Source organism: Elephas maximus, chromosome 25, assembly GCF_024166365.1.
Source record: "Elephas maximus indicus isolate mEleMax1 chromosome 25, mEleMax1 primary haplotype, whole genome shotgun sequence".
Taxonomy (NCBI): domain Eukaryota; kingdom Metazoa; phylum Chordata; class Mammalia; order Proboscidea; family Elephantidae; genus Elephas; species Elephas maximus.
Window position 1 is genome coordinate 30,561,321 of NC_064843.1, and position 25,030 is coordinate 30,586,350.

Consider the following 25,030-nt stretch of genomic DNA (forward strand, 5'->3'; position numbering starts at 1 on the left):
GCCCTGACAGGGAACACAACAGAGAACCCCTGAGGGAGCAGGAGAGCAGTGGGATGCAGACCTCAAATTCTCATAAAAAGACCAGACTTAATGGTCTGGCTGAGACTAGAAGGACGCTGGAGGTCACAGTCCCCAGACCTTCTGTTATCCCAAGCCAAGAACCGTTCCCAAAGCCAACTCTTTGGACAGGGATTGGACTGGACTATAAGATAGAACATGATAGTGGTGAGGAGTGAACTTCTTGGATCAAGTAGACTCATGAGACTATGTGGGCAGCTTCTGTCTGGAGGGGAGATGAAAAGGCAGAGGGGGACAGAAGCTGGTTGAATGGACATGGGGAATACAGGGTAGAGAGGAGGAATGTGCTGTCTCATTAGGAGGACAGCAACTAGCAGTATATAGCAAGGTGTATATAAATTTTTGTATGAGAGACTGACTTGATTTGTAAACTTGCACTTAAAGCACAATAATAATTTTAAAAATAAATAAATAAATAATTTTTAAAAAGAGGCCTCTTCTGAGGCAGCCTCTAGGCATCAACAGAGTGGTTTGTGCTCCGTTAGGAGGCAATACGGCACAGGCGAGAGGCCAAGGTTTTGAATCCTGACTCTCTCACTTCTTTTCTGTGAGACTTCAGACAAATGAGTTGGCCCAGGGCCTCAGTTCCCTAACTTGTGTAAGAGGATACCACCACCCACAGCCTTGTAGATGACAGATGCTCCATAGTGTTTGCTGACTGTGGTAAACCTGGAAACAGTGTAACACAAACCTTTTCCTGTTCAGGATGGACTTTCAGATCCATGCACATATCCAAAAACTGGGAGAGAAGGGCCTGGTCCAGGAGGATGTACACAGCAACTCCCTGTTTCCTACATATTTCCTGCAGGTCTCTGAAGATGTCGATGTCGGTGAACACATCCATCACCACAGCAATCACCTATGGGGGTGTGGGGGCAGAGGGAAGAGCAAGCTGTTAGCTCACAAAAAATACCACCTGACAGCCTGTTGGCCTCTTGTCCAGTATCTGGACACCATCTCAGAGCCGGGAAAAGATCCCACCTACAGTTATCCTTCCTTCCTCCTTCTTCTGTAATACTGGTTTTCCCCCCTCATCATACACTCTTCCAGTCCCAAAGATCCGTATCCTACAAATCTTGACTTGGTGCAGTCCTCCCCAACCCTTTCTGGTCACTCTCCTTCTCCACACTGGCAAATTTCTCAAAAATTACAGATTAATGCACTGCCTTGCCATCCTATGAACCCATTCCATTGAGTTTCTCTTCCTCATTTAAAACCTCTGTCTTGCAGGCTCGATTCAGATCAAGCTGTGTAGGTTCTGTGGCTGACAATCTGTCATTTTAGGCATGCTGCATTCCTTCCTGGGCTTCAGTTTTCTACAGCTGCAAAACAAGTCAATAAAACTGTAGATTCTTTCTGAGACTACTTCTGGTTGCATCATTCTCCAAGTCTATGGTTTTATTGTCTGATTTTGAAATGGTAATCTCTGATTTTATACTATGATCTAGAAATGGCCACCCCACTCACTCCCAGCTCATAGCTTGAAACAGATCAAGCCAGGCAACCAGATCCTCCCATCTTTTCTTCAGTAACTTTGCACACCACATCTTTGTAATGCTCTACCCCTTCCACTGTTGCCAGCTGCCACTGAGTCAGCCACCGACCATGGTGACCCATGAACAATGGAATGAAACACTGCCAGGTCCTACGTCACTCCCGTGATCGGTTGCATGTTGGACTGTTATGATCCATAGGGTTTTCATATGCCTGATTTAGACTGCCGAGCCTTTCTTCCCAGTCCATCACAGTCTGGAAGCTCTGCTGAAGGCTGTTCAATACCATAGCAACATGTAAGCCTCCATTGGCAAACGGGTGGGCGGCTGTGTGTCGGGTACATTGGCAGGGAATTGAACATGGATCTCCCGTATGGAAGGCAAGAATTCTAGCACTGAACCACCAATGCCCCTTCACCCCCTCCACCAGTCAGTCCTCATCCGCTGCCTGCTGCACGGGATCTAAGCAGACAGCTTCCTTAGCACCAGTCTGTCCTCCACAAAGGGTGACCTCCACAGCTCTTTGGTCTCTGTCCACAGCACGACCCCGCAACAGGAACAAGGACATATTTCTAAGGATTCTTCCCTGAAGCTTAGACCAGCCCTTTCTTCCCCACAACAACACAGCTCCATTTGTGCCTCCTTATCGATTTTCCATGGCCACCATCAGGCTACAGTTAACAGCTGCCTCTTTGCCATGTGTCACTGGGCTGTTTCGAATGTGTTTCCTTAGCTGCAAGATAGGTTTATAGTGGGAGCTAAACAACCACGTTACAGAAAGTGCAAGGTACAAAGATCCTTTAAGCATCTGTTCCTGTATTCACTTTATCAGTCCAGGGAGGCATCTGCCAGCCCCCAGCTCTCCTCGCTAAAGAGAGGCTGCTCCAGCCACAAAGCCTGTAATTACGCCCTTCTTCGTAGCTTTAAGATCGTGGCCCTCGGCTAACTCCAGGCAGGGCCGTGGGGGTGTCAAAACATCCAGGCTTAGAAACAAGTCCCTACACATGGAGTCAGAACATGGGGGTGTTAATTAAGGAAACCACTCCCTGAAGCCAAGGTTCGGGACCTCTTGTGCAATCTGAAGGGGTTTCTCTCGCCTCTCAGCCTCAATAGTAAAAACCTGCGTCTCTCGGGATATCATACACTCTTTTTCCGAGCTTTATGTTCTATATGGAGTCCCTGGGTGGCACAAATGGTTAAACGCTCGACTACTAACCAAAAGGTTGGCGGTTTGAGTCTACCCAGAGGTGCCTCAAAAGAAAGCCCTGGGGATCTGCCGTCCAAAGGTCACGGCCATTGAAAACCCCGTGCAGCAGTTCCGCTCTGCACACACGGGGATGCCATGAGTTGGCCTCAACTCAGCGGCAACTGGCAAGGTTATTTATTCACGGGTCTCATCTCTCCACCTGGAGCAGAGGTCCGTGAACAGAAGCAATTCACCTCTGTGGCCCCAGAGGACTCAGAACAGTGCCTGACAGCTGCTACCCCTTAAGTAAAAAAAAAATGGGGGTTAAAGAAACAATGCAGATACGATGAGGCAACGCTGCCATCCTTCTCCAAGACAGGAGAGAATCATCTACCACGATGAGGGACCCTGAAACACCAGCTCCCAGAAGTCACAGCTGTGACCGAGCCAGGGGAGGCCACGTTAGCTCCCCGGCTGCCTCTCCCCTCTCCTCCGCAATCTTGATGCAACCGGGGCTGCGAGCTATACTTTTTTCTTTTTTTGTGAAAATATACAGCAAAACCAGCTCCCATTCCACAGTTTCTAGATGTAATGATCTGTGACACTGATTATATTTTCACATTGTGTCAACATTCTCGTTATTTCTGTTCTAGTTGTTTAACTTCTATTTACTTAATCTCCTGGCCTCCCAACCTTCTCATTTATGCTTTAAAATAGCTGTTGACCCCTTGGTTTTATACAAACGATTTTTTTTTTTTTTTTTTTTAATGCAATACTAAAGAGGACGAACTCTTTGGGCCAAATTGTTGCTTAGTTTAAAGGTGACTATTTCAGGGGACAGTTACAATTCAAGATTTGAAGAATAACCCAGGGCCATAGTCTCAGGACTCCTCTGGCCTCAATAGGTCCAGTAAGTCTGCATTCTTTAAGAATTTGAAGTTCTGTTCCACATTTTCTCCCTTTTTATCTGGATTCATCTATAGTATTCCTGATCAGAACACTCAGTAGTGGTAGGAGGAAACCATTTAGTTCTTCTAGTCTCAAGGCGGTAAGCTATTCTTTATAAAAGGCACAGCTAACACCCACTGGACACAGTGATATTACAAATAAGAAGTATTCTTTCTGAATTGGTGGTATCTTCAGAAGTTGGTATCCTCCTATGGCGTTTTTATATTATAGGTCCTATTTTATCTATCCCATTCATCCAGGTCACATAACACAGTGGTTAAAAGGCAGAAAGGCCTGAGCATAGATCTTGGCTCTGTGTGACCCTGGGCAAGTTGCTTAGTCTCTCTGAGCCTCAGTTTCCTCCTCTGGATAACACTAGCATCTCTGCCAAAGAGACGGTGTGAGAATTAAATGAGACCAAGCATGGAAAGGGCTTAGCTCAGGGCAAGGTATGATAACTGTGGGCTGAACACTATTAGGCAGAAAGATGGCTAAAAAGAGTTTGACATAAATCCAACTTACCCTCAAGGAGGGGACATGGGATGCTGGGAAGCAAAATGGCACAGAAGTCTTCCCCGGGGGAAGACCTTGGGGAACAGAAGCATCTCCTTTGCAGTGGTGGAAGCACTACAGGCACTCAAATGTTTACCAAGTAAGAGCAGGGAAGCCTCCCTGGAGGAGATGGCATTTGTGCTGAATCACAAACAAGAAGCAAGATTTGGACATGAAGACATGAGGGAAATGAAGGAGAGGGCATCCTGGCAGGAAGCCATGTGATCGCAGAGGAAGAGGTAGGAAATGATGAGTACGTACCAGTTTGGCTGGAACGTACAGCATGCATGAAAGGGAGCAATAGGACATGAGTGGGAAAGGCAGGTGAATGAGCAAGACCACAGAATGCCTTGAATGCCAACTAAAGAATCAACATTATTGTGGCAATGTGGGGGAGTTTTTGTTTTTGTTTTTAAAGGAGACTAATGAGTTCAAAGTGATGAATCCAGCCGTACAAAAGAAACCAATGCTGCAAGCAAAGTTAGTGTAGGCAGGAGATCTGGTCCACCTCCTCCAACACAGGACCATGTACTTAAGGGCCAACACCATGGCAGGCACTTAGATATTTTTTAGGTTAACAAACTTCATTGAAACTTAATTGAACATTATTGGTAAATGCTGTAACATACAATTTGGCAGCAGTAACAACCAAAAAATAGGTGAATGGTTACATAGATATGTACACATATACATCTATAGAAAGTTATATGTATGTATGTATGTGTGCATAATAGGTGTATCTGTAGGCATATCTATATACACGTTTGTGAGTGCTGCAAATATATTCAACCAAATAACAAAGCACATAGAGGCACAGTCACGGATACCTCCCAGACATAACCAAACACCTCACAGGATTGGTTTACTGGGTTTGAAGGCTAAGGACTATAGTCTCATGGGGCATCTTGGTCAACTGGCACAACAGTCTATAAAGTTTATGTTCTGCATTCTAGTTTGGTAAGTAGCATCTGGGGTCTTAAAAGCTTACGAGTAGCCATTAAAGATACAACTATTGGTCTCTACTCCCCTGGAGCAAAAGGAAACTAAAGATTCAAAGAAGAAACCAATCTACAGGACCAACTGCCTACACGAACCACAGCCTTACCTATTCAGAGACAAGAAGAACTTGATGGTGCCAGCTACCACTAACGATTGTTCTGACCAAGGCCACAATGGATGGTCCCGGATGGAATGGGAGAAAAATCATAGAACAAAACTCAAAATCTTAAAAAAAGGCTAGACTTACTGGACCAGCAGAGACTCAAGAACTCCCGAGACTACTACTGTCCTGAGATACCCTTTAAACTTTGAACTGAAATTATTCCCGAAGGTCACCTTTCAACTAAATAACAGATTGGCTCACAAAATAAAAAATATCACCCGTGAGTACAGTGCTCCTTTATATTAAAAAAAAAAAAAAAAAAAACCATGTATGTGAGACCAAGTGGTTAACATTTACCCTAAAGCAAAGATGAGAAGGTTGGGGGCAGGGGGGGGGGGAGTGGGGAGACAGGGACATAAGAATAATGGAAACGGAACAACCAGAATGGAAATAATGAGAATATTGATACAACGTGGAAAATTTAACCAATGTCACTGAACAGTAGGTGTAGAGAGTGTTAAATGAGAACCTAATTTGCTATGTAAACTTTCACCAAAAACTCATTATTTTTTAAAAAGACAGAAAGAAAGAAAACCCTAAGGAGCACAGTTCTAGTCTGACATACATGGAGTTGACGTGAGTCAGAACTGACTTGATGGCAACTGGGGAAAAAAAAAATCCTATTGTGTTTAAACAAACAAAACACAAACCCACTGTCTTTGAATCATTTCTGACTCACAGCAACCCTAGAGAATGGAGTGGAGCTGCCCCATGACTTGAGCACTGTAAAAAAAATAAAAACTTCACTGAGGAGTAGCATTTAGGAGGACTGGAGACTGAGAGAAGGAGAATCAGTAAAGAGGCTTTGACAAGGGGCCAGCCAAGAGGCAATGAGGAGAGCCAAGGAGGGAAAAGGGGCCCTGGGAGAGCGACGCAAAGGACACCAGAGACTAGGGGAGTAAAGAAGAGGGAGATGGGGGTGGGGGAGAAGGTGGAGAGTCAGCTCCACAGAAATAGGAAACACAGAAAAAGAAACAAGTCTGAGAAAGAAATGTCAAAACTGATTTTGAGGTGGCAGTAAAACCTTCATGAAGGGGTCCTGAACACACAAGGGTAAGAACAAGACCATCGCTCGCAAGAGGAAGCTGACGAGAGAAGCCCGGCCACATGCTCACCTCCCTGATTTCCCACCATCCTCTCACATACTCAGTGTGGGCTTGTGCTCTCCAGGAGCCTGGCATGGCAGCGGGCACTGACGATCTAGGGCCAATCTCTGTCCTTGGGAAACCTGGTCTCTCGAGGGAGACAGGAGACAAGCCTGGGATAACACAGAGTGATGGGTGCACCCTGGCCTACTGGCCAGATTAGAGAGGTTTGCGGTAGGCAGGGACCTGGGAGCAGGGCCCAGAGAATAAGGTAGCCTGCCAAGTTGAATTTTGATTCACCTCTTAAAAAAAAACACTTGTACAAACAACACCTTTGTTACACAGTGAGTAAGAATCTAATTTGCTATTAGTTTCATTGTTCTGTTTTCAAGCCTCAACCTTTCCTGCGCATTGAAAATAATATAAATTTGAACGCTGATCCCCAATATCCACAGGGTATTCGGAAGGTTGACAGGGTGGGAGGTTTCTTCTCCTAACTCCTCCTGCACCCCACATCTTCTCCTCCCTTCCTAAAGCAGGATTGATAAATGCCTTCTGCAGAAAGAATATTTCTACTGGTGGAACCAATGAGCAGGAAGGTCTCCTTTTCTTCAAGACCTCACTCTCACCCTTTTACACTCCTCCCCCACCCCCCCCTCCCAAGCCCCTGTGCAACCAAGCCCTGGATTGCTGAACTAGACCTGGGCTTTTCAAACCTCTGAAGGGACAGCCTCTTCACTGAGCTGAGCAATGATCTGGACTCATTCACTAACCAGCCGAGTCCTGTTTTCTCAGGCCAGGCTCAACTAGATATTTGCATACACGCTACAGACAGCTGGGCCCTAAAAAAAAAAAAGATACCCAAACTCGAAAGATGGCACAGAAATCGGTCAAGGTGCCCACTCCCTGAGGTATAATGTGGCGATGGATGAAGGAGAGACATGACGGGAAGGCAGGCATCCCAGGCCCATCAAGTGTTCCCAGTCACTGTGGGCACTGTCATCTGCCAGCCCGTGCTGCACACGGCCTGCCCACTCTCTTAGGGCTAGACAGCTATGCAAGTGGAGACTTTCAAGAGTCTATTTCAGGGTCTGTGCCCATCTGCAAAGGAGCCCTGGCGGCACAATGGTTAAGTGCTTGGCTGCTAACCAAGAGGTCAGCGGTTTGAACCCGTCAGTGGCTCTGCATAAGAAAGATTTGTCCCGTAAAGATTACAGCCTGGAAAACCCTATGGGGCAGTTCTATACCGTCATATAGGGTAGCTTTAAATTGCAGTCGACTCAACAGCACACAACAACACGCCCTTGTGCAACTCAATCATCACATAAAGCCTGAGAAGGAAAACATCCAGCAGGTCAGAGCCTGGCAGCAGCCTACCTGCAGCATCCCACCATTCCTGCACTTCTCCAGCCACATCTGCAGCAGCAGCAGCTGTGTCTAGTTCCACCTCATCATCTCAGACGATAAAATCCGAGGTTTTACCCCTCGCGGTCACTCCGGATACTCCCTAGCTGAATTGTACCGGGGAACTTGGTGATCCATGTAGTTAAAGTAGAGATCGCTACAGTATTCTTAGTCTTTGGAAGGTCACAGACCCCGTTGTTCACATTACATTTCAGGAGAACTGGGGCCTTCTAGCACAAATGCTCTAAAGAGACATCTAGAGATTTCAAAACCCTATTAAACTGCTATCTCCAGTTTTCAGATGAGGAGACTAAAGCTTGGAGAGGTTAGGTAAGTTGTCCAAAGTGGCACACCCAAGCAAATGCAGGGGCTGGAATTTCAACCCATGTCTGTCTGTCTGACTCTGAAACCACCTATAAGAAAAATGCTAGACTAATTACTATTCTAAACAAGTCTAATACTCAGTCTTCAAATGATTGAGAGCTTGAAATTAATCCTAAAAGGATCAGCAGAGTATTCCATAAAGTATTCAGGATCAAGCCCACCAAGGAGGACAATTACTAATAGTGTGAAATAATCGAGACACAGATGTTAAAGAAATGTGGAACTCCCTAGGACACTGTTCACCTTCTCTCTACAGGTACTATTGTCGACTAAATCAGGAAACCTTGAGGAACACAGGTGCTCCATGAACAGGTTGTAGATTTTGACCTGGACTTCAATCTTGGCTCCTTGACTTCCAGGTACCATGTACCCTCTAGCAAGTTATTTAAGTTCTGTTGGCTTCTGTAATATGCAAATAATGTTACCTATCTCATGGTGTTTGGTGGTTCGGTCAATGAAAGAATCCATGTAAACACTTGGCAGTTACTCATATTCTTAGTCCCAATTCTAACTGGACAAGTCATTCTCCCTCGGCCTCAGTGTCCTCAGCTGAGAACAAGGGCCCTGAATCAGATGATCGTAGGCCCCTTCCAGCTCTGTAAAGTCTGATTCATGCACACTCAGTGGGCTGGGTGGGTCTGGGCTCTGACCAGGCACACGGATAGCCACGAGGGGGCCACTCATGGTCAGTCATTCCAGTTCTTGTTCCAGCTCTTCCACTGCATGAAGCAGGAAGTTCATGTCAATCACCCCTTCCTACTGGGCCTCAGTTTCCCTTCCCACCCATAGTCATAAAGCAAGGACAGATGTGCAACATGCTTGGAATTCTACCAAAGGGCTCCACACACTCAAAGATGTGTCAGCTTGTCCTGCGCTCAACAACTCGTTCCACTGAATTCCCCTTGACCTCACAGCCCCCAGGCTTGGTTTCCTTCAATTCCTAGTTCTCTTGCCACTTACTCTTCTGGAGACCCTCTTCCCAAAAAAGCAAAGGATATATTTTCTCCCCATTTATTGAATTTTTTAATAGAACAGAAATGATCTCCTTAGCATTTCTTCATAAAATTTTAAACAACCATCTTGATAGTTACAACATCTTCAAGGTTTTAAAACAGAAAAAATATAAATGTCCACAGCAAGGCCTAAATTTGTTCGTGTATGTCGTTTTCCCTAGGTTTCATAGGCTGTTATTATAAAATCAACAATCTGAGCATCAGATTCAAGTGCTGGCTGAGCCTCGGTCTGAAAAGAGTGGTAAGTGCCTCTCCAGGAGGGCAGGAGGCTGGGAGCCATACAGGGACTGACCACATACAACACACACCTGCATTTTCTCTGTACTGTTCCAGCATGTAGTACACAGGTGAGCTTTAAAAAGAGAAGAAAAAGCATCAAGAGGTTTTTTGGGGGGGATGGTGAGCGGGGGTGTTATCATTTTGATTTTTATTTTATAATTATGCAAAATAGTTGCCTGGTTCCAAAATCCAATCTACCAAACAAGGTTCATCCAGAGAAGCCCAGCTTCCATCCTTGTCCCGTCTCTCCTTTTCCTCCCTCCCTCCTCATTAAGATAAAAATTTCATTTAGTTTTTGGTTTATCTTTCCACTTTAAAACATATACATACACAAATACACATACATATATACACATATACACACACACACATATATATACATACACATATGTCCCCTCAGATAGAAAGAGTCCCTGAGTAGCGCAAAGAGTTAGGAGCTCAACTACTAGTTGAAAGGTTGGGTGGTTCAAACCCACTGAGAGACGCTGTCATAGACTGAATTGTGTCCCCAAATACATGTGCTGTAAACCCTAACTCCTGTACCAGTATTTATAATCCCATTTGAGAATGGGTTTCCTTTGATATGTTAATGAGGCAGTGTTAGTGCAGAAAACAACAACAAAAAAGAAACCCATTGCTGTTGAGTCAATTCCAACTCATAGTGACCCTACAGAACAGAGTAGAACTGCCCCATACGGTTTCCAAGGAGCAGCTGGTGGATTCAAACTGCCAACCTTTTGGTTAGCAGCCATAGCTCTTAACCACTACGCTACCAGGGCTCCGTATTAGTGTAGGGTGTGTCTTAAATCAATCTCTTTTGAGATATAAAAGAGCAGATTAAGCAAACAAGCAAGCAAAGATGGGGCAAGATAGATGCTAAGCCACACAGAGATCGACAAGAAACAGACAGAAATTGAAAAGAGATGGGGACCTTCCCTCAGAGCCAACAGAGAGGAAATCTTCCCCTAGAGCCAGTGCTCTAGCCTCCTAAACCGTGAGAAAATAAATTTCTGTTTGTTAAAGCCACCCACTTGTGGTATTTCTGTTAAAGTAGTGCTAGATAACTAAGACAGGCACCTTGGAGGACAGGCCTGGTGAACCACTTCTGAAAGGTCACAGCCCTGAAAACTCTATGAAACAGTTCTACTCTGCACGCGTAGGGTCACCATGAGTGGAATTGACTCGACAGCAACTAACAACAACAACCCCTTTGACAAGAGGTGGCATACTATATACACTGTTCTAGATTAGTGCTGTCCAACAGAACCTTCTTTATCTGTGTTGTCCAATATGGCAGCCACCAAGCTACATGTGGCTATTGAACACTGGAACTATGGCTACTGCAACTGAAGAACTGAATTTTTCATTGCATTTAACTTTAATTACTATAAATTTAAATACCACATGTGGCTAATAGCCACATTTGTGAGTGCAGTTCTAGACACTGAGTAACAGAATACAGAGCTAGTCCTCACTCCTTTCCACAGCTGCAGAACACTCACTCCATTGTCTTAGCTACTCACCAGTCCCCTACTGAAGGACACGTGTGAGCTGCTTCAGGTCTTCTCCTATAATTGGTGCTGCAACAAACAGCCTATTGCATACATCTATTCATATTTTTGCCAGTATTATCATTGGGATAGATTCACAGAAGTGGAATTGCTAGGTCAAAGAGTAAACACTGACTGAAATTTTGCTGGTATTACCAAATTCCCTATCCAGAGGTTATATCGTTTGCATTAGGATTTTCAAAAAGCCACCATACCCACATCTTTTTTTTTTTTTCCTGAAAGAACTTATCTTCTATCCATAAAAGAATCGCACAACAATCCTGCAGCTTCCTCACTGCCTGATGGGTACTCCGTGAAAAAGAAAAGAGCAGTGAAATGGCTAAGATAACAAAATCAAAGACTTGACACATAAAACCACAGGAAGGGCTAGACAAGCCATCCTGTCAGGAATCTTCGGGAAACCCTGTAGGCCAGTGGTTCTCGGTAGGGGGCGATTTTGACCCCCAGGGGACATTTAGCAGTATCTGGAGACATTTTTGAATGTCATGACTGGGGTAGGGGAGGCAGGGGGTAAGGCAGTGGGACTGGCATCTAGTGGGTAGAGGGCAGGGATGCTGCTCAACATTCTACAATGCACAGGACAGCCCCCCAGGACAAAGAATTCTCCAGCCCAAACTGCCAACAGTGCTGCAGTTGAGAAACCCTGCTCTGGATTGATACTGCCATTAGGAACAGGAACAGATCACACTACACAGGTTCTGTGGCCTCCAACAAATTCCACAGCTACTGCTCCGCCTGGCAGGATCCTCGTCTGTGCCATGACCACGTTCACTAACGCTCATATGATCAGAAGGGTCCGCAAGGGTGAGGTCAGAGCAAAAGAACACTTTGGAACAAAGGAACATAGGGGATGCTTTCGCTGATAGGTACCGATGAGCCGATTTTGACTCAGAGCGACCTCATGTTACAGATAGAACTTCCCCACAGGGCTTTCTTGGCTGTCATCTTTCAGGAGCAGATCGCCAGGTCTTTTCTCCCATGGAATTGCTGGATGGGTTTCAGTTAGCAGCTGAGCACTTAACCATTGCACTACCAGGGACTAGGCAGCTGATAAAAACGATGGCTTTGAGGAGTGTGGAATCTCTCATTCAGAATCCAGAAACAGTCTGAGAGTTCCATCAAAAGCACATCACCAGATGAGGTCTAATTCTTGCAGCACTGCCAGGCAAGGCCTCCTTCCCCACCTGATTTGTGGGGGCCACAGCTGGACAATGAATAAAGAAGACCGAAGAAAAACTGACACCTTTTAATTGTGGTGTTGGTGAAGAATGTTGAATACACCATGGACTGCTAAAAGAACAAACAAATCTGTCTTGGAAGTACAACCAGAATGCTCCTTAGAAACAAGAACGGCGAGACCACATCTCACATACTTTGGACATGTTATCAGGGACATGATGTCCCTGGAGAAGGACATCATGCTTGGTAAGGTAAAGGGTCAGCACAAAAGAGGAAGACCCTTGCCAAGATGGATCGACACAGTGGCTGCAACAATGGGCTCAAACATAGCAATGATTATGAGGATGGCACAGGACCAGGCAGTGTTTCGTTCTGTTGTACATAGGGACGCTATGAGTTGGAACCAACTCGGTGGCATCTAACAACACAGCCCAGTCAAACACCAATTCACATGGCAACTGAGGCAACTGAATGGAGTCATCAACAAATCTAAGGGTGTAGGGGCAGATTTTAGAGTCAGAGTGTAAGGAAAACAACCTGCACTGTTCAAAATTCCATAGGAGGCAAACATCACTCTCAAAAAGGCCAAATCAGTCAGTTTTGTCCACAAGTCATGCTATAGGTAAATGGTGTGTTTTTTAAACAACAGACCTCCATCCGTGTGGTGGGATGCCCATGCTTTGAAAGGCACACAGAAACTAAGCCAAAGAAGGAACTGGCAGATCCACACCCTCCAGCTCACCTCTCCAAACAAGACAAAACCCGCCGCCGTTGAGTCAACTCATAGCTACCCTTCAGGACAAAGAAAAATTGCCCCATAAGGTTTCCAAGGTTGTAGTCTTTACGGAAGTTGACTGCCACATCTTTCTCCCACAGAGCAGCTGGGTAGGTTCAAACCACCAACATTTTAGATAGCAGCTGAGTGCTTAAACATTGCTCCAACATGGCTCCTTAGAACCAGGATTAAAAAAAAAAAAAACTGCTGCTGTCCAGTCGATTCCAACTCATAGCGACCCTATAGCACAAAGCAGAACTGCCCCATAGGGTTTCCAAGGAGAGGCTGGTGGATTCGAACTGCCGACCTTTTGGTTAGCAGCCAAACATTTAACCACTGTGCCACCAGGGCCCTGATTAGACACTGCCATTTACCAAGTGACTTGGGCTTCCTGTGCCCATACCCTGGTCCTGGAGGCTTGTGTCCAGGATCCTTCCAGAGCCACGCCTGATGAAGATGCAGGTTGAGACTCAGACCTCCCCAGGTAGGGCAAATAAAGCTGGGGCAAACACCTGGATCTGACCCTGTTCTAGTGCAGCCTGGCTCTAACTTCTGGGGTCATTACTTGAGATCCTTCACGTGGAATTCAGAGTCAGATATTAACGTAAAGTCCTTCGTTCATCCACCAAAAGATTCCCACGTGCCTCCTGTGATCTAGGCACCAGAATACTCTGGCTATGCCTTTCCCGGGGAGAGGAAAATGCATCCTGACTCATGAAACCCAAACCCAGGGACCCATATTCTCCTGGTTTCATGAACACAGGGCTCTGCCACAGTCCTTCCTTCACTACTTGATGGGTCAAGGAGGTCCTCTGCTGGCCTATTGCCTCCTCCTCTCAAAACTGACCACCTCAGTCTTCTTCCCGAAAGGCGCAGAGCTACCGTTGTCATCATTTTCCTATTTACAGCATATGCAACCCGAAGGTAAAAACACCAAATCTTAAGAAACCATCAAAAACCTTCAGCCTGTGGAAAATGACCAAAGTGCGTGGCAGGGCGGCTGTGTGGAGCAGAGACTGAAAGTGGGGCTCAGGAGGCAGGCAGACTTGGGCTCGAGCCCTGCTCTGCCCCCTACTATCTGCCTGATCTTGGGCATGTCATTTAACCTCTTGGAGTCTGGTCTCTCCTTAACTGCAGCCTCTTCCTAGGGCTGGGAGGGTGAAATGAGATAATCCAGGTAAAGGGCTAAGCACAGAAACTGACCAGTGGAAGCGCTCAGTCATTCATCATTAACTGCTTTCACCATCCACACAGAGACACAGAGTAGCCTCTCGTCTCCTGATGAAAACAGCCCAAGACCCGCATCTTCACGGTCCCTGCTGTCACAAAGGATGTGGTCAGAGTGCCACAGCCACTCCTGTGTATACATCACATGCCTCTACCCAAAGCGGCAGCACTCGGCCGGCTGCCAGATTAGCTATTACCTCTCCACCCCTAAGCCTCTATCCACGTGAGAATGAGCTCCTGGAGGAAAAGGAGAGGACAGAGAGGGCTCTTTATCTCCTCAGGCATCGCGCGGAGCTTAGCAGTGACCAGTGCTTAAAGAGTCTGTGTCTCAGTTTGAATCCTGTCTCTTCATTCCCTAGCTGTGTGACTTCAAGGCAACTTGACTTCTCTATGTCTGGGTTCTGTCATCTGTAGGAAGAATACGATAACTGTACTACCTCAAACTCTTGTACGGGTTACTTAGAACAGTGCCTAGCAGAGAGAAAGTATTATTATAAATTTTGTGTGTGTGTGCTTTAGGTGAAAGTTTACAGCACAAAGCACTTTCCCCCTTTCCACCCCAGGTTCCTCACGTCCATCTGTCCAGTTTCCCTGTCCCTTCCTGCTTTCTCATCTTTGCTTTTGGGTAGCTGTTGCCCGTTTGGTCTCATATACTTGATTGAACCATTTCCCTCACACGTGTTATTGCTTTTTAGGCCTGTCTACTCTTTGGCTGAAAGGTGGACTTTGGGAGTGGCTTCAGTTCTGAGTTAGCAGGGCGTCTGGGGGCCATAGTATCAGGGGTTTTTTTCAGTGTCTGTCAGACCAGTAAGTCTGATCTTTTTTTTTTTTTAACTTGAATTTTGTTCTACACTTTTCTCCCACTCTGTCCAGGACCCTCTATTGTGATCCCTGTCAGAACAGTCAGTGGTGGTAGCCAGTACTTCTGGGCTCAGGCTGGTGGAAGCTATGATTCATGTGGTCCGTTAGTCCTTTGGACTATTTTCCTTGTTGTCTTTGGTTTCCTTCATTCTCCTTTGCTCCTGACAGGACCAACAGATGTGTCTTAGATGGCTGCTCGCAAGCTTTTAAGACCCCAGACACTATTCACCAAGGAAAGATACAGAATATTTTCTTTACGAACTATGCTAATTGACCTAGATGTCCCCTGAGACCATGGTCCCCAGCCCTCAGCCCCAGCAACTTGGTCCCTCAAGGTGTTTGGACGTGCCTAAGAAGCTTCTATTACTTTGCCTTGGTCAAGTTGTGCTGACATCACCAAAGTTGACACTTGTCTACTAACCAGTTAGTGATTCCCACTCCCTAACCCTCCCCTCCTTCATAACCATGAAAGATTGTAACCATGAAAGACTGTTTTTTTTTTTCTGTGTGTAAACCTTTTTTTTTTTTTTGGTTTTTATAATAGTGGTCTCATACAACATTTGTCCTTCCTCTCATGATTGACTTATCTCACTCAGCATAATGCCCTCCAGATTCACGCATGTTGTGAGATGTTTAGTAGATTCATCATTGTTCTTTATTGTTCCATAGTATTCCATTGTGTGTACATACCATAATTTGTTTATCCATTCATCTCCGGATGGACACTTAGGTTATATTTTTTTTTAATAAAAGAATGGTTTCAAGAATCTCAAATTCAATGTCTCAAATCCAGCTCATCTCACCATCCCTACCCTCAGCCTCATTCTCCTTGCTATATTATAACTTGGTAGCCTTACTGCACACTCAAGCTAAAAAAATTTCAGTCCTTGTCAGCTCTTCCTATACCTTCTTCTCCCTGGCCTTGCCTACTCTCCTGCCCCTCCCTCCCCACTTTCTAGTCCATCTAATCACCAAGCCCTATGGATTCTATCTAAAACTCTTTCCTTATTCCCACCCCCAGAAACTGCCTCAGCATAGATCCCTTTCTCACATATAGATTCCTATGGCCTCCTCCTTCTGACCGTCTCTGATACCAGGCCCAGCCTTCTCTAATCCATTCTCCTTCATGCTCCCACCAGAATGACTACTTAGAAACACCAATGTGATCATGCTCCACTCCTCCCTCTAAACCCTCAAGGCTCCCCATCACTCTATCAAGTAGTATGCAAGGCCCTTGACAATCTGGCTCCAGTCTCTCTTCAGCCTCCTCTCCTTCCATTAACCTAACACACTTTCTGTTCCTTATCCTCTCAGCCTGGCAAGCCCTGCCCATCCTCCTGGACCCCAGCACCCAGTCACCACTACACCTGAGGCTTTCTTTCTTCAGCCCTCTCCCCCAAGCAGAGCCTGCAGCAACCTCTTCAGGCTCCCACCAGCAGACTCAACTCTCAAGTGCAGGCAAGGATATGCCCTCCACCTGCAGCCCCATTCTCTGGCCACAATGCCTGACAGGTAGCAGGTACTGAGTAAGCAAATAATTTGGCATATGGGAGGTACACTGAAGGTATTCACTTAACTTTAAAGGCAATGTACCACCTTTCTCAGTTAAAATTGCCCAGGTTCCAACCAATGTCACCGAACAATGTGTGTAGAAATTGTTGCACGGGAACTTAAACTGCTGTGTAAACCTTTACTGAAAACACAGTAAAATGTTGTTTTTAAAGTGCTCAGTCAACCGTTTTACATAGGAAAGTTTGTAAAACAAATTATACACAAAAACCCCTAGCTAACAAAACAAACCAAAATACTGCCCAGGTTCCAAATACAGAATCTCAGACAGAAGCCTGTCTATCTGGACTAGGGCCACAAAAGGGCAAGCCGTGGGGCAAGAGGTTCTATCCAGGATAGAAAGGTCCTAGTGTGTCAGTATTTCAAAATGCCCCGAGCACCAAGAAGAATCTGAGCTTCAGCCCCATCCCCCTCCAAGGCCGGGCGTGAGTTCTCAGAACAGTTTCCCTCTGCCCTTAAGCTCCAGGGCCCCCGCTTCGCTGCTACCAAAAATTAGAACTGGGGAAGAGGCTAGGGCTATCCATAGCTCTCTTTCAGGGAGGCCCGTTCAACACATTTTTCAAGTTCCAAGTGCTCAAGTTCTCCTCCTGAAGGTGAGCTTTGGGATTGCATGCCACCCCCACAGTTCTGCCTTTTCCATCCTTTATCTTCTCACTGAACCCACAAGTGTCTTTTGTATCAAAAGGGTCCTCAGCCCACTCAATGCACAACAGGCTTGATACTAGCCTAGCCTGGACCCCACACCCACTCGCCCAAAGGCAAGGCACTAGCTCACTGTATCCACTAGCACTGTGACCTCTGGCTCTGCAGTCAGGTATAGAACAACCAACATCAGAAACTCGGGAGGGTCACAGTTCGCTCTGGACTTGGCTATTTCCATCGGACAAGCTGCACAGGTATTTTAATCCAGGGTCAGACACGCAGGTTCCAGTCATGTATCTCACCGCTGCCTTCACTTTACCTGCCACGTTCCTGGCCCAGAAAGATAGCCAAAGAGCAGGGCACTGCCCGTCAGCAAGCAAGGGAACAGCTAATTACGGCTCTGGACTAAGGTGTCTGCCACCACGTGTATCTACCCAATTCATGTTGCATGCTGCATTCTTCCTCCTGGATTCCCAGGTGCCCAGCACCCTGCTGCAGTGTCATCCTGGCTGGCAGGGAGACAAGAGCTCCCCTCTGCACCCCGAAACCACACCACACTGTGACCAGTGGGGCTGACCTACAGTGCAGGGGTATCTGCACTTTAGGAGGCCACTTGTAACTGGGAGTTTCTGGGTGATGAAAATGGTTAATGCATTTGGCTGCTTAATGAAAACCCACTGCCCTCGAGTCCATTCCCACTCATAGCAACCCTATAGGACAGAGTAGAACTGCCCCATAGAGTTTTCAAGGATCGCCTGGAGAATTCAAACTGCTGACCTCTTGGTTAGCACCTGTAGCACTTATCCACTACACCACCAGAGTTTCCTTTACAGTGGTAGAGGCTGGCGCAATTCAAGTCCACCCAGATGCACCTCTGAAGAAAGGCCTGGCTATCTGCTTCTAAAAAATCAGCCATTGAAAACTCTATGGAGCACAGTTCCACTCTGACACACTGGAGTCACCATGAGTCAAAATCAGCTTGATGGCAACTGGTTACAGCTAACTGGCGCAGCCTCGGCCTATGGAAAAGCCAAACCCCTGCCCCATCCATTCACATAAGAAGCAACTTCCCCTCAGGTATATGGCAGGGGGGGAAGGGGCAGGGCTCTACTTTGCCTTTCATGTATTTATTTGCTTTTTGCAATATAAGGCAAGTGGAAGTGACCAGCAATAATAGTTTCTAAGGTCAATACATTTCTAAAGAACCTTTCTCTAGGAAATGCACTTCTTTCCTATGTGTCTAAAAAGAAGCCCCCGGAAAGTGGGATCTACTGTAGGCTGACAGCCAGGAAAGCTGGCGATCTGGTTTGGTTTCATCTGAAATTTGGAACTGAAAGTATTTCTGGTCCCTCCCTCAGGGGATATGGCTGTTGGGAGTTGGAACCCGGGGAGAACTCCCGTTGGGGGAGAGCGAGAGCGGTGCAGGCGCCAGGTACAATTCGCATTCCAGGGACCGAGGCTACTCCCATCCTCCGCTGCCACAAGGAGAGACCGGGGGATCGGGGATTCGCGGGGAGACACAGGGCACAGAGGGAGCGGGGCCCGGCCCGCGCTCCCAGCAGGCCACAGTTTCCCGTTCCTGGGGAGGGTCTCCCGTCCGTACGGGGGCCGAGGCGGCCCGCTCACCTCTCGCGCCGAGCGGAGCTGCTGACGCAGCGCGTCCTTGCAGCCATAGGGGCCGCGGTCACCGGTGCCGCGCGGCTGGAAGTGCGCCTCGACGCGCGTGGCCCCGCGGTAGGCGCCCTGATAGAAGGCAGGCCAGCCGAGCTCGAGCAGCGGCGGCTCCAGGTCCGACTGCTCGGGGAAGTAGGTGCCGGACGAGCAGTCGTGGGACGAGCCGAAGGAGTCCTCGGCCCAGGCCACCGCGCCCTCCTCGCCTGGCCGCTCGGCCGCGCTGAGAACGGCGTGCACCTCGTCTGGATTCAGAAAGCGGCCCAGGCGCTCACGTCGCAGGAAGGCCGCGAAGGCGTCGGGGCCGCCGGTCACCAACTCCTCGAGCGCCAAGCGCCGCGCCTCGCTGTACAGCTCGGCCGGGTTGGGCGGCCCGCACGGCGACAGGCAGGCGGCGGGCAGTTCGTCCAGGCCGTCGGACCGCAAAGCCATCGCAGCAACCTTAAAGAGCCACGCTCAGGTGAGTGCGGGCGTGCGGGCCTGCCTTTATAGGCACCTTTGAATCAAATCGGCCCGCGCCATTGGCCGGGCTGCGCCGTCCCGCTCTACCATTGGCTGTGATCCTGGCCCGCCCCGCCCTTCACCCAGAGGCAGAATCGGTCCGGAGCAAGCCCCGCCACGGGCCCGCCCCCTGATGTGCTATTGGCTGCCCCACAGGCCGGCCCTCCCTCCGCGCCTCGGTATTGGCTGCCGGTTGCTTCCGAGCCCATGCTCTGCTGGTTGCTTCGCGGGATTTAAACTTAGTTTACTGTTCGCTGTCTGCAGGAGGCAGAATTCCGCCTTACCTGCTGGAGAGAGAGGGCCCGGCCTAGGCCTGAGCCGGCATGCTGCCCGGGGTGGCGGCTCCGGGCGCGGAACCCGAGGGTTCGGCCCTGGCCATTTTAGCGCGCCTCCTGCCGGCCCACTCCACAGCTCGTTCCTACCTGGCCACGGGGCAGTCAGGCTTAGACCTAGAAGAGAGACTGGCACCTGCCTCTCGCCCCCGCGCACGCTGACCGCGCTGCTCCTAGAATCCCAGAGCTTGGTGCGACCAGCCGTGGATTTAATCCCCTGGATTTAATTATCAATTTATTCATGCCAAAAATACCGGTTCCTCGTAATAACCGTTCCTTTGATTACACCTTCAAGTAGCTTGTTTTTCTCTAACTTCATCGTTTTGCCTGGCAAATCCCCAACCCTGATTGGTTAAATTCAACTCTCTGTTTACTTTCCATCTGCACCTGAACACGTGGCGGGAGAAAAACACACAACTGTGCTTACTGCTCCCGCTCTAAATTCATGATTTTGTGATTTCAAGTGGTGCTTTAAGGCTGCCTGCTAGCCTGGGATTTCCCTCTTCATTCACTCTACCGTTTCCCCTCTCCTTCTGACTCTCAGATGATAACTTGTTTTCTATTTCACTGAGGAAATGGAAGCAATCAGAAGAGAATGTCCACATGGCCCTGCCTGTCTGTATCTCTGCCTACATAATCTGCTTTCTCTCCTTTTACTATGAGGACTGTCCGTGGGCCTGGCTGAGGTCAGCCTTTCCATCTGGGCACTAGCTCCCCGCATCCACTACTAGCCCATCTCTCTCCAGCAATTCTCTCCTGGATCATCGTTTTCCCATCTTTACTGGTTCATTCCTATCAGCATACAAACGTGCTGAAGTACTTTTCGTCTTAAAACAATGCCCTGTTGACTCTACATCCCTCTAGAGCTACCTCCCGTTTTCCTGCATAAACCTTTGAAAGAGTCGTCTGTACTTGCTGTCTCCAATTCTCCTCCTCCAAGCCTCACTTGAACCTTCAGTCTATGTCCCTACTTGTAGTTATTATTAGTTGCTGTCCCTACCATTCTATATCAAAACCTTTTGTCAAGGTCAACAATGAGCTTCCTGTTGCTAAACCCAATAGTCAATGGTCAGACCTCATCTTCTTTGTGTAAAAGAGAGGATCTGTAAAACCGGAAAGTGCTTCATAAACGTGAGAGGTTACCATTTATTATGTAGGAGCCAAGTTATCATTTATTATGTAGGAGCCAATAAATTTTTACAAGGAATGAATGCCAGCCGCTCCTAAGACATGTCTGTCTTCCCATCCTCTCTTCATCCCCAGCCTGGCTGTGAATTTTTTAAGCCCACATGTGGGGCCTTCTGTGTGTCCCTGCTCTGGAACCCAACGTCCAGAAGAATGGAAGAGAGCACCTTTCCATCCTCTTTTGAGACACCAATAAACTTCTGCATATGACAAGGACAAGGCCTGTGGTCAGGGGGTATGCAACTGCGTAGCTTGTCAATGCCTCTATTCCCTGAAATAAAAATGAAAATAACCAGGGTCTTATGTGCTGAATTGTTTTAATAAGGTGAAGAATTATATAGTATTTTACCTCCCCAGTATAAGTTATATGATAAGGACTAGGATGGGGCGGAGGGGAAGGGGACAGGACAAGTTAATATACTCCAAAAAGGGAACAAGGAAGAGGGGCACCCCTGTTATACATAAATATGTCACTAGAGAAACCTTTGAAATGTGGGAGATTTAGATGTATATCTAAACAGAAGATTTCAAAGAGCACCTCAAGAGGACAAAGTAAACTTCTATAACAACATGTGCAAAGACCTGGAGTTACAAAACCAAAAGAGAAGAACCACATGGCATTCCTGAAGCTGAAAGAACTGAAAAAAAAATTCAAGCCTGAAGTTGCAATATCGAAGGATTCTATGGGCAAAATATTGAATGATGCAGAAAGCATCAAACAGAATTGGTCAACTTTCAAACACTTCAGAAGGTAGGATATGATCAAGAACTGATGGTAAAGAAGGAAGAAGTCCCAGCTGCACTGAAGGCATTGGCGAAAAACAAGGCTCCAGGAATTGAAGCAATACCAACTGAGATGTTCCAACAAACAGATGCAGCACTGGAAGTGCTCACTTGTCTATGCCAAGAAATTTGGAAGACAGCTACCTGGCCAACCGACTGGAAAAGATCCATATTTGTGCCCATTCAAAGAAAGGTGATCCAACAGAATGAGGAAATTATCGAATAATATCACTAATGTCACACATAAGTAAAATTTTGCAGAAGATAATTCAAAATTGGTTGCAGCGGTACATCAATAGGGAACTGCCAGAAATTCAAACCGGATTCAGGAGAGGATGTGGAACAAGGAATATCATTGCTGATGTCAGATGGATCCTGGCTGAAAGCAGAGAATACCAGAAATGTTTACCTGTGTTTTATTGACTATGCAAAGGCATTCGACTGTGTAATCATAATAAATAATGGATAACATTTCAAAGAATGGGAATTCCAGAATGCTTAATTGTGCTCATAAGGAGCCTTTACATAGACCAAGAAGGCAGTCATTCCAATAGAACAAGCGGTACTTGGTGGTTTAAAGTCAGGAAAGATACGCATCAGGGTCGTATCCTTTCACCATACTTATTCAATCTGTATGCTGAGCAAATAATTCAAGAAGCTGGACTATGTATGAAGAACATGGCATCAGGATTGTAGGAAGACTCATTAATCTGCATTATGCAGGTGATACAACTTTGCTTGCTGAAAGGGAAGAGGACCTGAAGCACTTACTGATGAAGATCAAAGACTTCAGCCTTCAGTATGCATTACACCTAAAAATAAAGGAAACAAAAATCCTCACAACTAGACCAATAGGCAACATCGTCATAAACAGAGAAAAGATTGAAGTTATCAAGGATTTTCGTTTTACTTGGATCCACTATCAATGCCTGTGGAAGCAGCAGTCAAGAAATCAAACGATTTGCATTGGCCAAATCTGCTGCAAAAGACCTCTTTAAAGGGTTAAAAAACAAAGATGTCACCTTGAGGACTGATCCAAAACATGGAATTTTCAGTCACCTCATATGCATGGGAAAGCTGGACAATGAATAAAGAAGATGGAAGAAGAATTAATGCCTTCGAATTATGCTGTTGGTGAAGAATACTGAATATACCATGAACTGCCAGAAGAACAAACAAGTCTCTCTTGGACGAAGTACAGCCAGAATGCTCCTCAGAGGCAAGGCTGCAGAGACTTTGTCTCAAGTACTTTGGACTCATTATCAGGAGGGACCAGTCCCTGGAGAAGGACATCATGTTTGGTAAAGTATAGGATCAATGAAAGAGAGGAAGACCCTCAACAGATGGATTGACACAACAGCTACAATTATGGGATCAAGCATAACGACAATTATGAGGTTGGCGCAGGACATAGCAGTGTTTTCGTTCTGTTGTACATAGGGTCGCTAAGAGTTGGAACCGACTCAATGGCACCTAACGACATATATAAAACCAGAGCCCTGATGGGACAGTGGTTAAGAGCTCGGCTGCTAACCAAAAAAGTTGGCAGTTCGAATCTACTAGCCGCTCCTTGGAAACCCTATGGGGCAGTTCTCCTCTGTCCTATAGGGTCACTATGAGTCAGAATAGGCTTGACGGCAACAGTTTTGTTATAAGTAAAACCCAACCAGTTAGCATCCAGTCAACTCCGACTCATGGCAGTCCCCTGTGTGTCGGAATAGAACTGTGCCCCATGGGGTTTTCCGTGGTTGATTTTTCAGAAGTAGGTCACCAGGCCTTTCTTCTAAGGTATCTCAGGGTGAACTCAAATCACCAGCGTTTTGGTTAGCAGCTGAGCACACGCATTAACAGTTCTCATCGCCCAGGATGTGTGTGTCTCTTTTTCTCTATATATTTTTGTTGGGTGCCTTCCAGTCAATTTTTTACTCATAGTGACCGCATGTGACAGAGCAGAACTGTCCCATAGGGTTTTCTAGGCTGTAATCTTTATGGGAGCAGATGGTCGGGTCTTCTTTCTGCAGAGCTGTTGGTGGGTTTGAACCACCAACCTCCTGGTTAGCAGCCAAGCACTTAACTGTTGTGCCACCAGGGCTCCTTATATATATATGTGTGTATGTGTGTGTGTGTGTGTGTGTATACATATATATGTATGTGTGTATATATGTATGTTGTCTTAGTTATCTAGTGCTGCTATACCGGAAATATCACAAGTGGATGGTTTTAACAAACAGAAATTTATTTTCTGACAGTTTATAAGGCTAGAAGTCTGAATTCAGGGTGCTGGCTCTAGCGGAAGGCTTTCTCTCTCTGTTGGCTTGGGGAAGGTCCTTGTCTCTTTAACTTGTTTCCTGGTTTCTTGGGGATCTCCATATGGCTCGGTACTGATCCTCCCCCATCTCTGCTTCCTAGCTTACTTGTTTAATCACCTTTATGTCTCAAAAGACATTAACTCAAGACACACCCTACACTAATCTTGTCTCACAGGGCTTCAAACCGGTTCATTTTGGTTCGAACCCCTGCTGAGAATTTGCATTTCCACCCCAGATGTACTGAACCCAAATCTACAGATAATTCCTATGTATAATAAATTTTGAGAGCCACTGTTATACTAGTGGTTCTTAGAATTGGTCCCTAACCAGCAGCATTAGCATCCCCTGGAAACTTATCAGAAATGCAAATTCTCGGAGGGGTTGGAACTGGAAGAACCGCTCAAAGCCCTGCTACCTCATTAACGTAACAAAGACAACCCATTCCCAGATGGGATTATAACCACAGGTATAGAGGTTAGGATTTGCCACACAGATTTTGGGGGGACACAATTCAATCCATGACGTATGTACACTATTATATATATGTCGATTTCAAAGGAACATTTGAGAGAGTAAAGGTTATTCCAACCACTTACCTTTTCTTGAATTTATCAGGTTTCACCAGGTCCCAGTCTAGCAAGACATCTGTTCCATGTCTAAGCCCCAGAGCTCCCTCTACTCCAGGGCCCTCCTGGAAGGTCCCTTGGGGTAGGGACAGGAACCCAGAGCCCCCACCCACATTCTATCCCAGGCACTACCTCTTCATGACTTCAAGTCAGCACAGTTAGAGTAAAGCTCACAGCAGTGACCACAGCCACACTAGCAGGTGTTATTAAAAGGA

The 25,030-nt window shown here is 46.6% G+C and overlaps 1 protein-coding gene across 1 annotated transcript in view; it reads right to left on the bottom strand.

Moving 5' to 3' along the window:
- The window catches only part of FAM83D (family with sequence similarity 83 member D), a 30,618-nt gene extending 11,107 nt beyond the window's left edge, over window positions 1–19,511 (bottom strand). The window contains exons 1-2 of the mRNA XM_049869765.1: window positions 19,035–19,511; window positions 770–937 (exon numbers count right to left, since the gene is read on the bottom strand). Coding sequence (XP_049725722.1) covers window positions 770–937; window positions 19,035–19,511 — 645 coding nt within the window. The remainder of the gene's footprint in view (window positions 1–769; window positions 938–19,034) is intronic.
- Window positions 19,512–25,030: the final 5,519 nt, after the last annotated feature.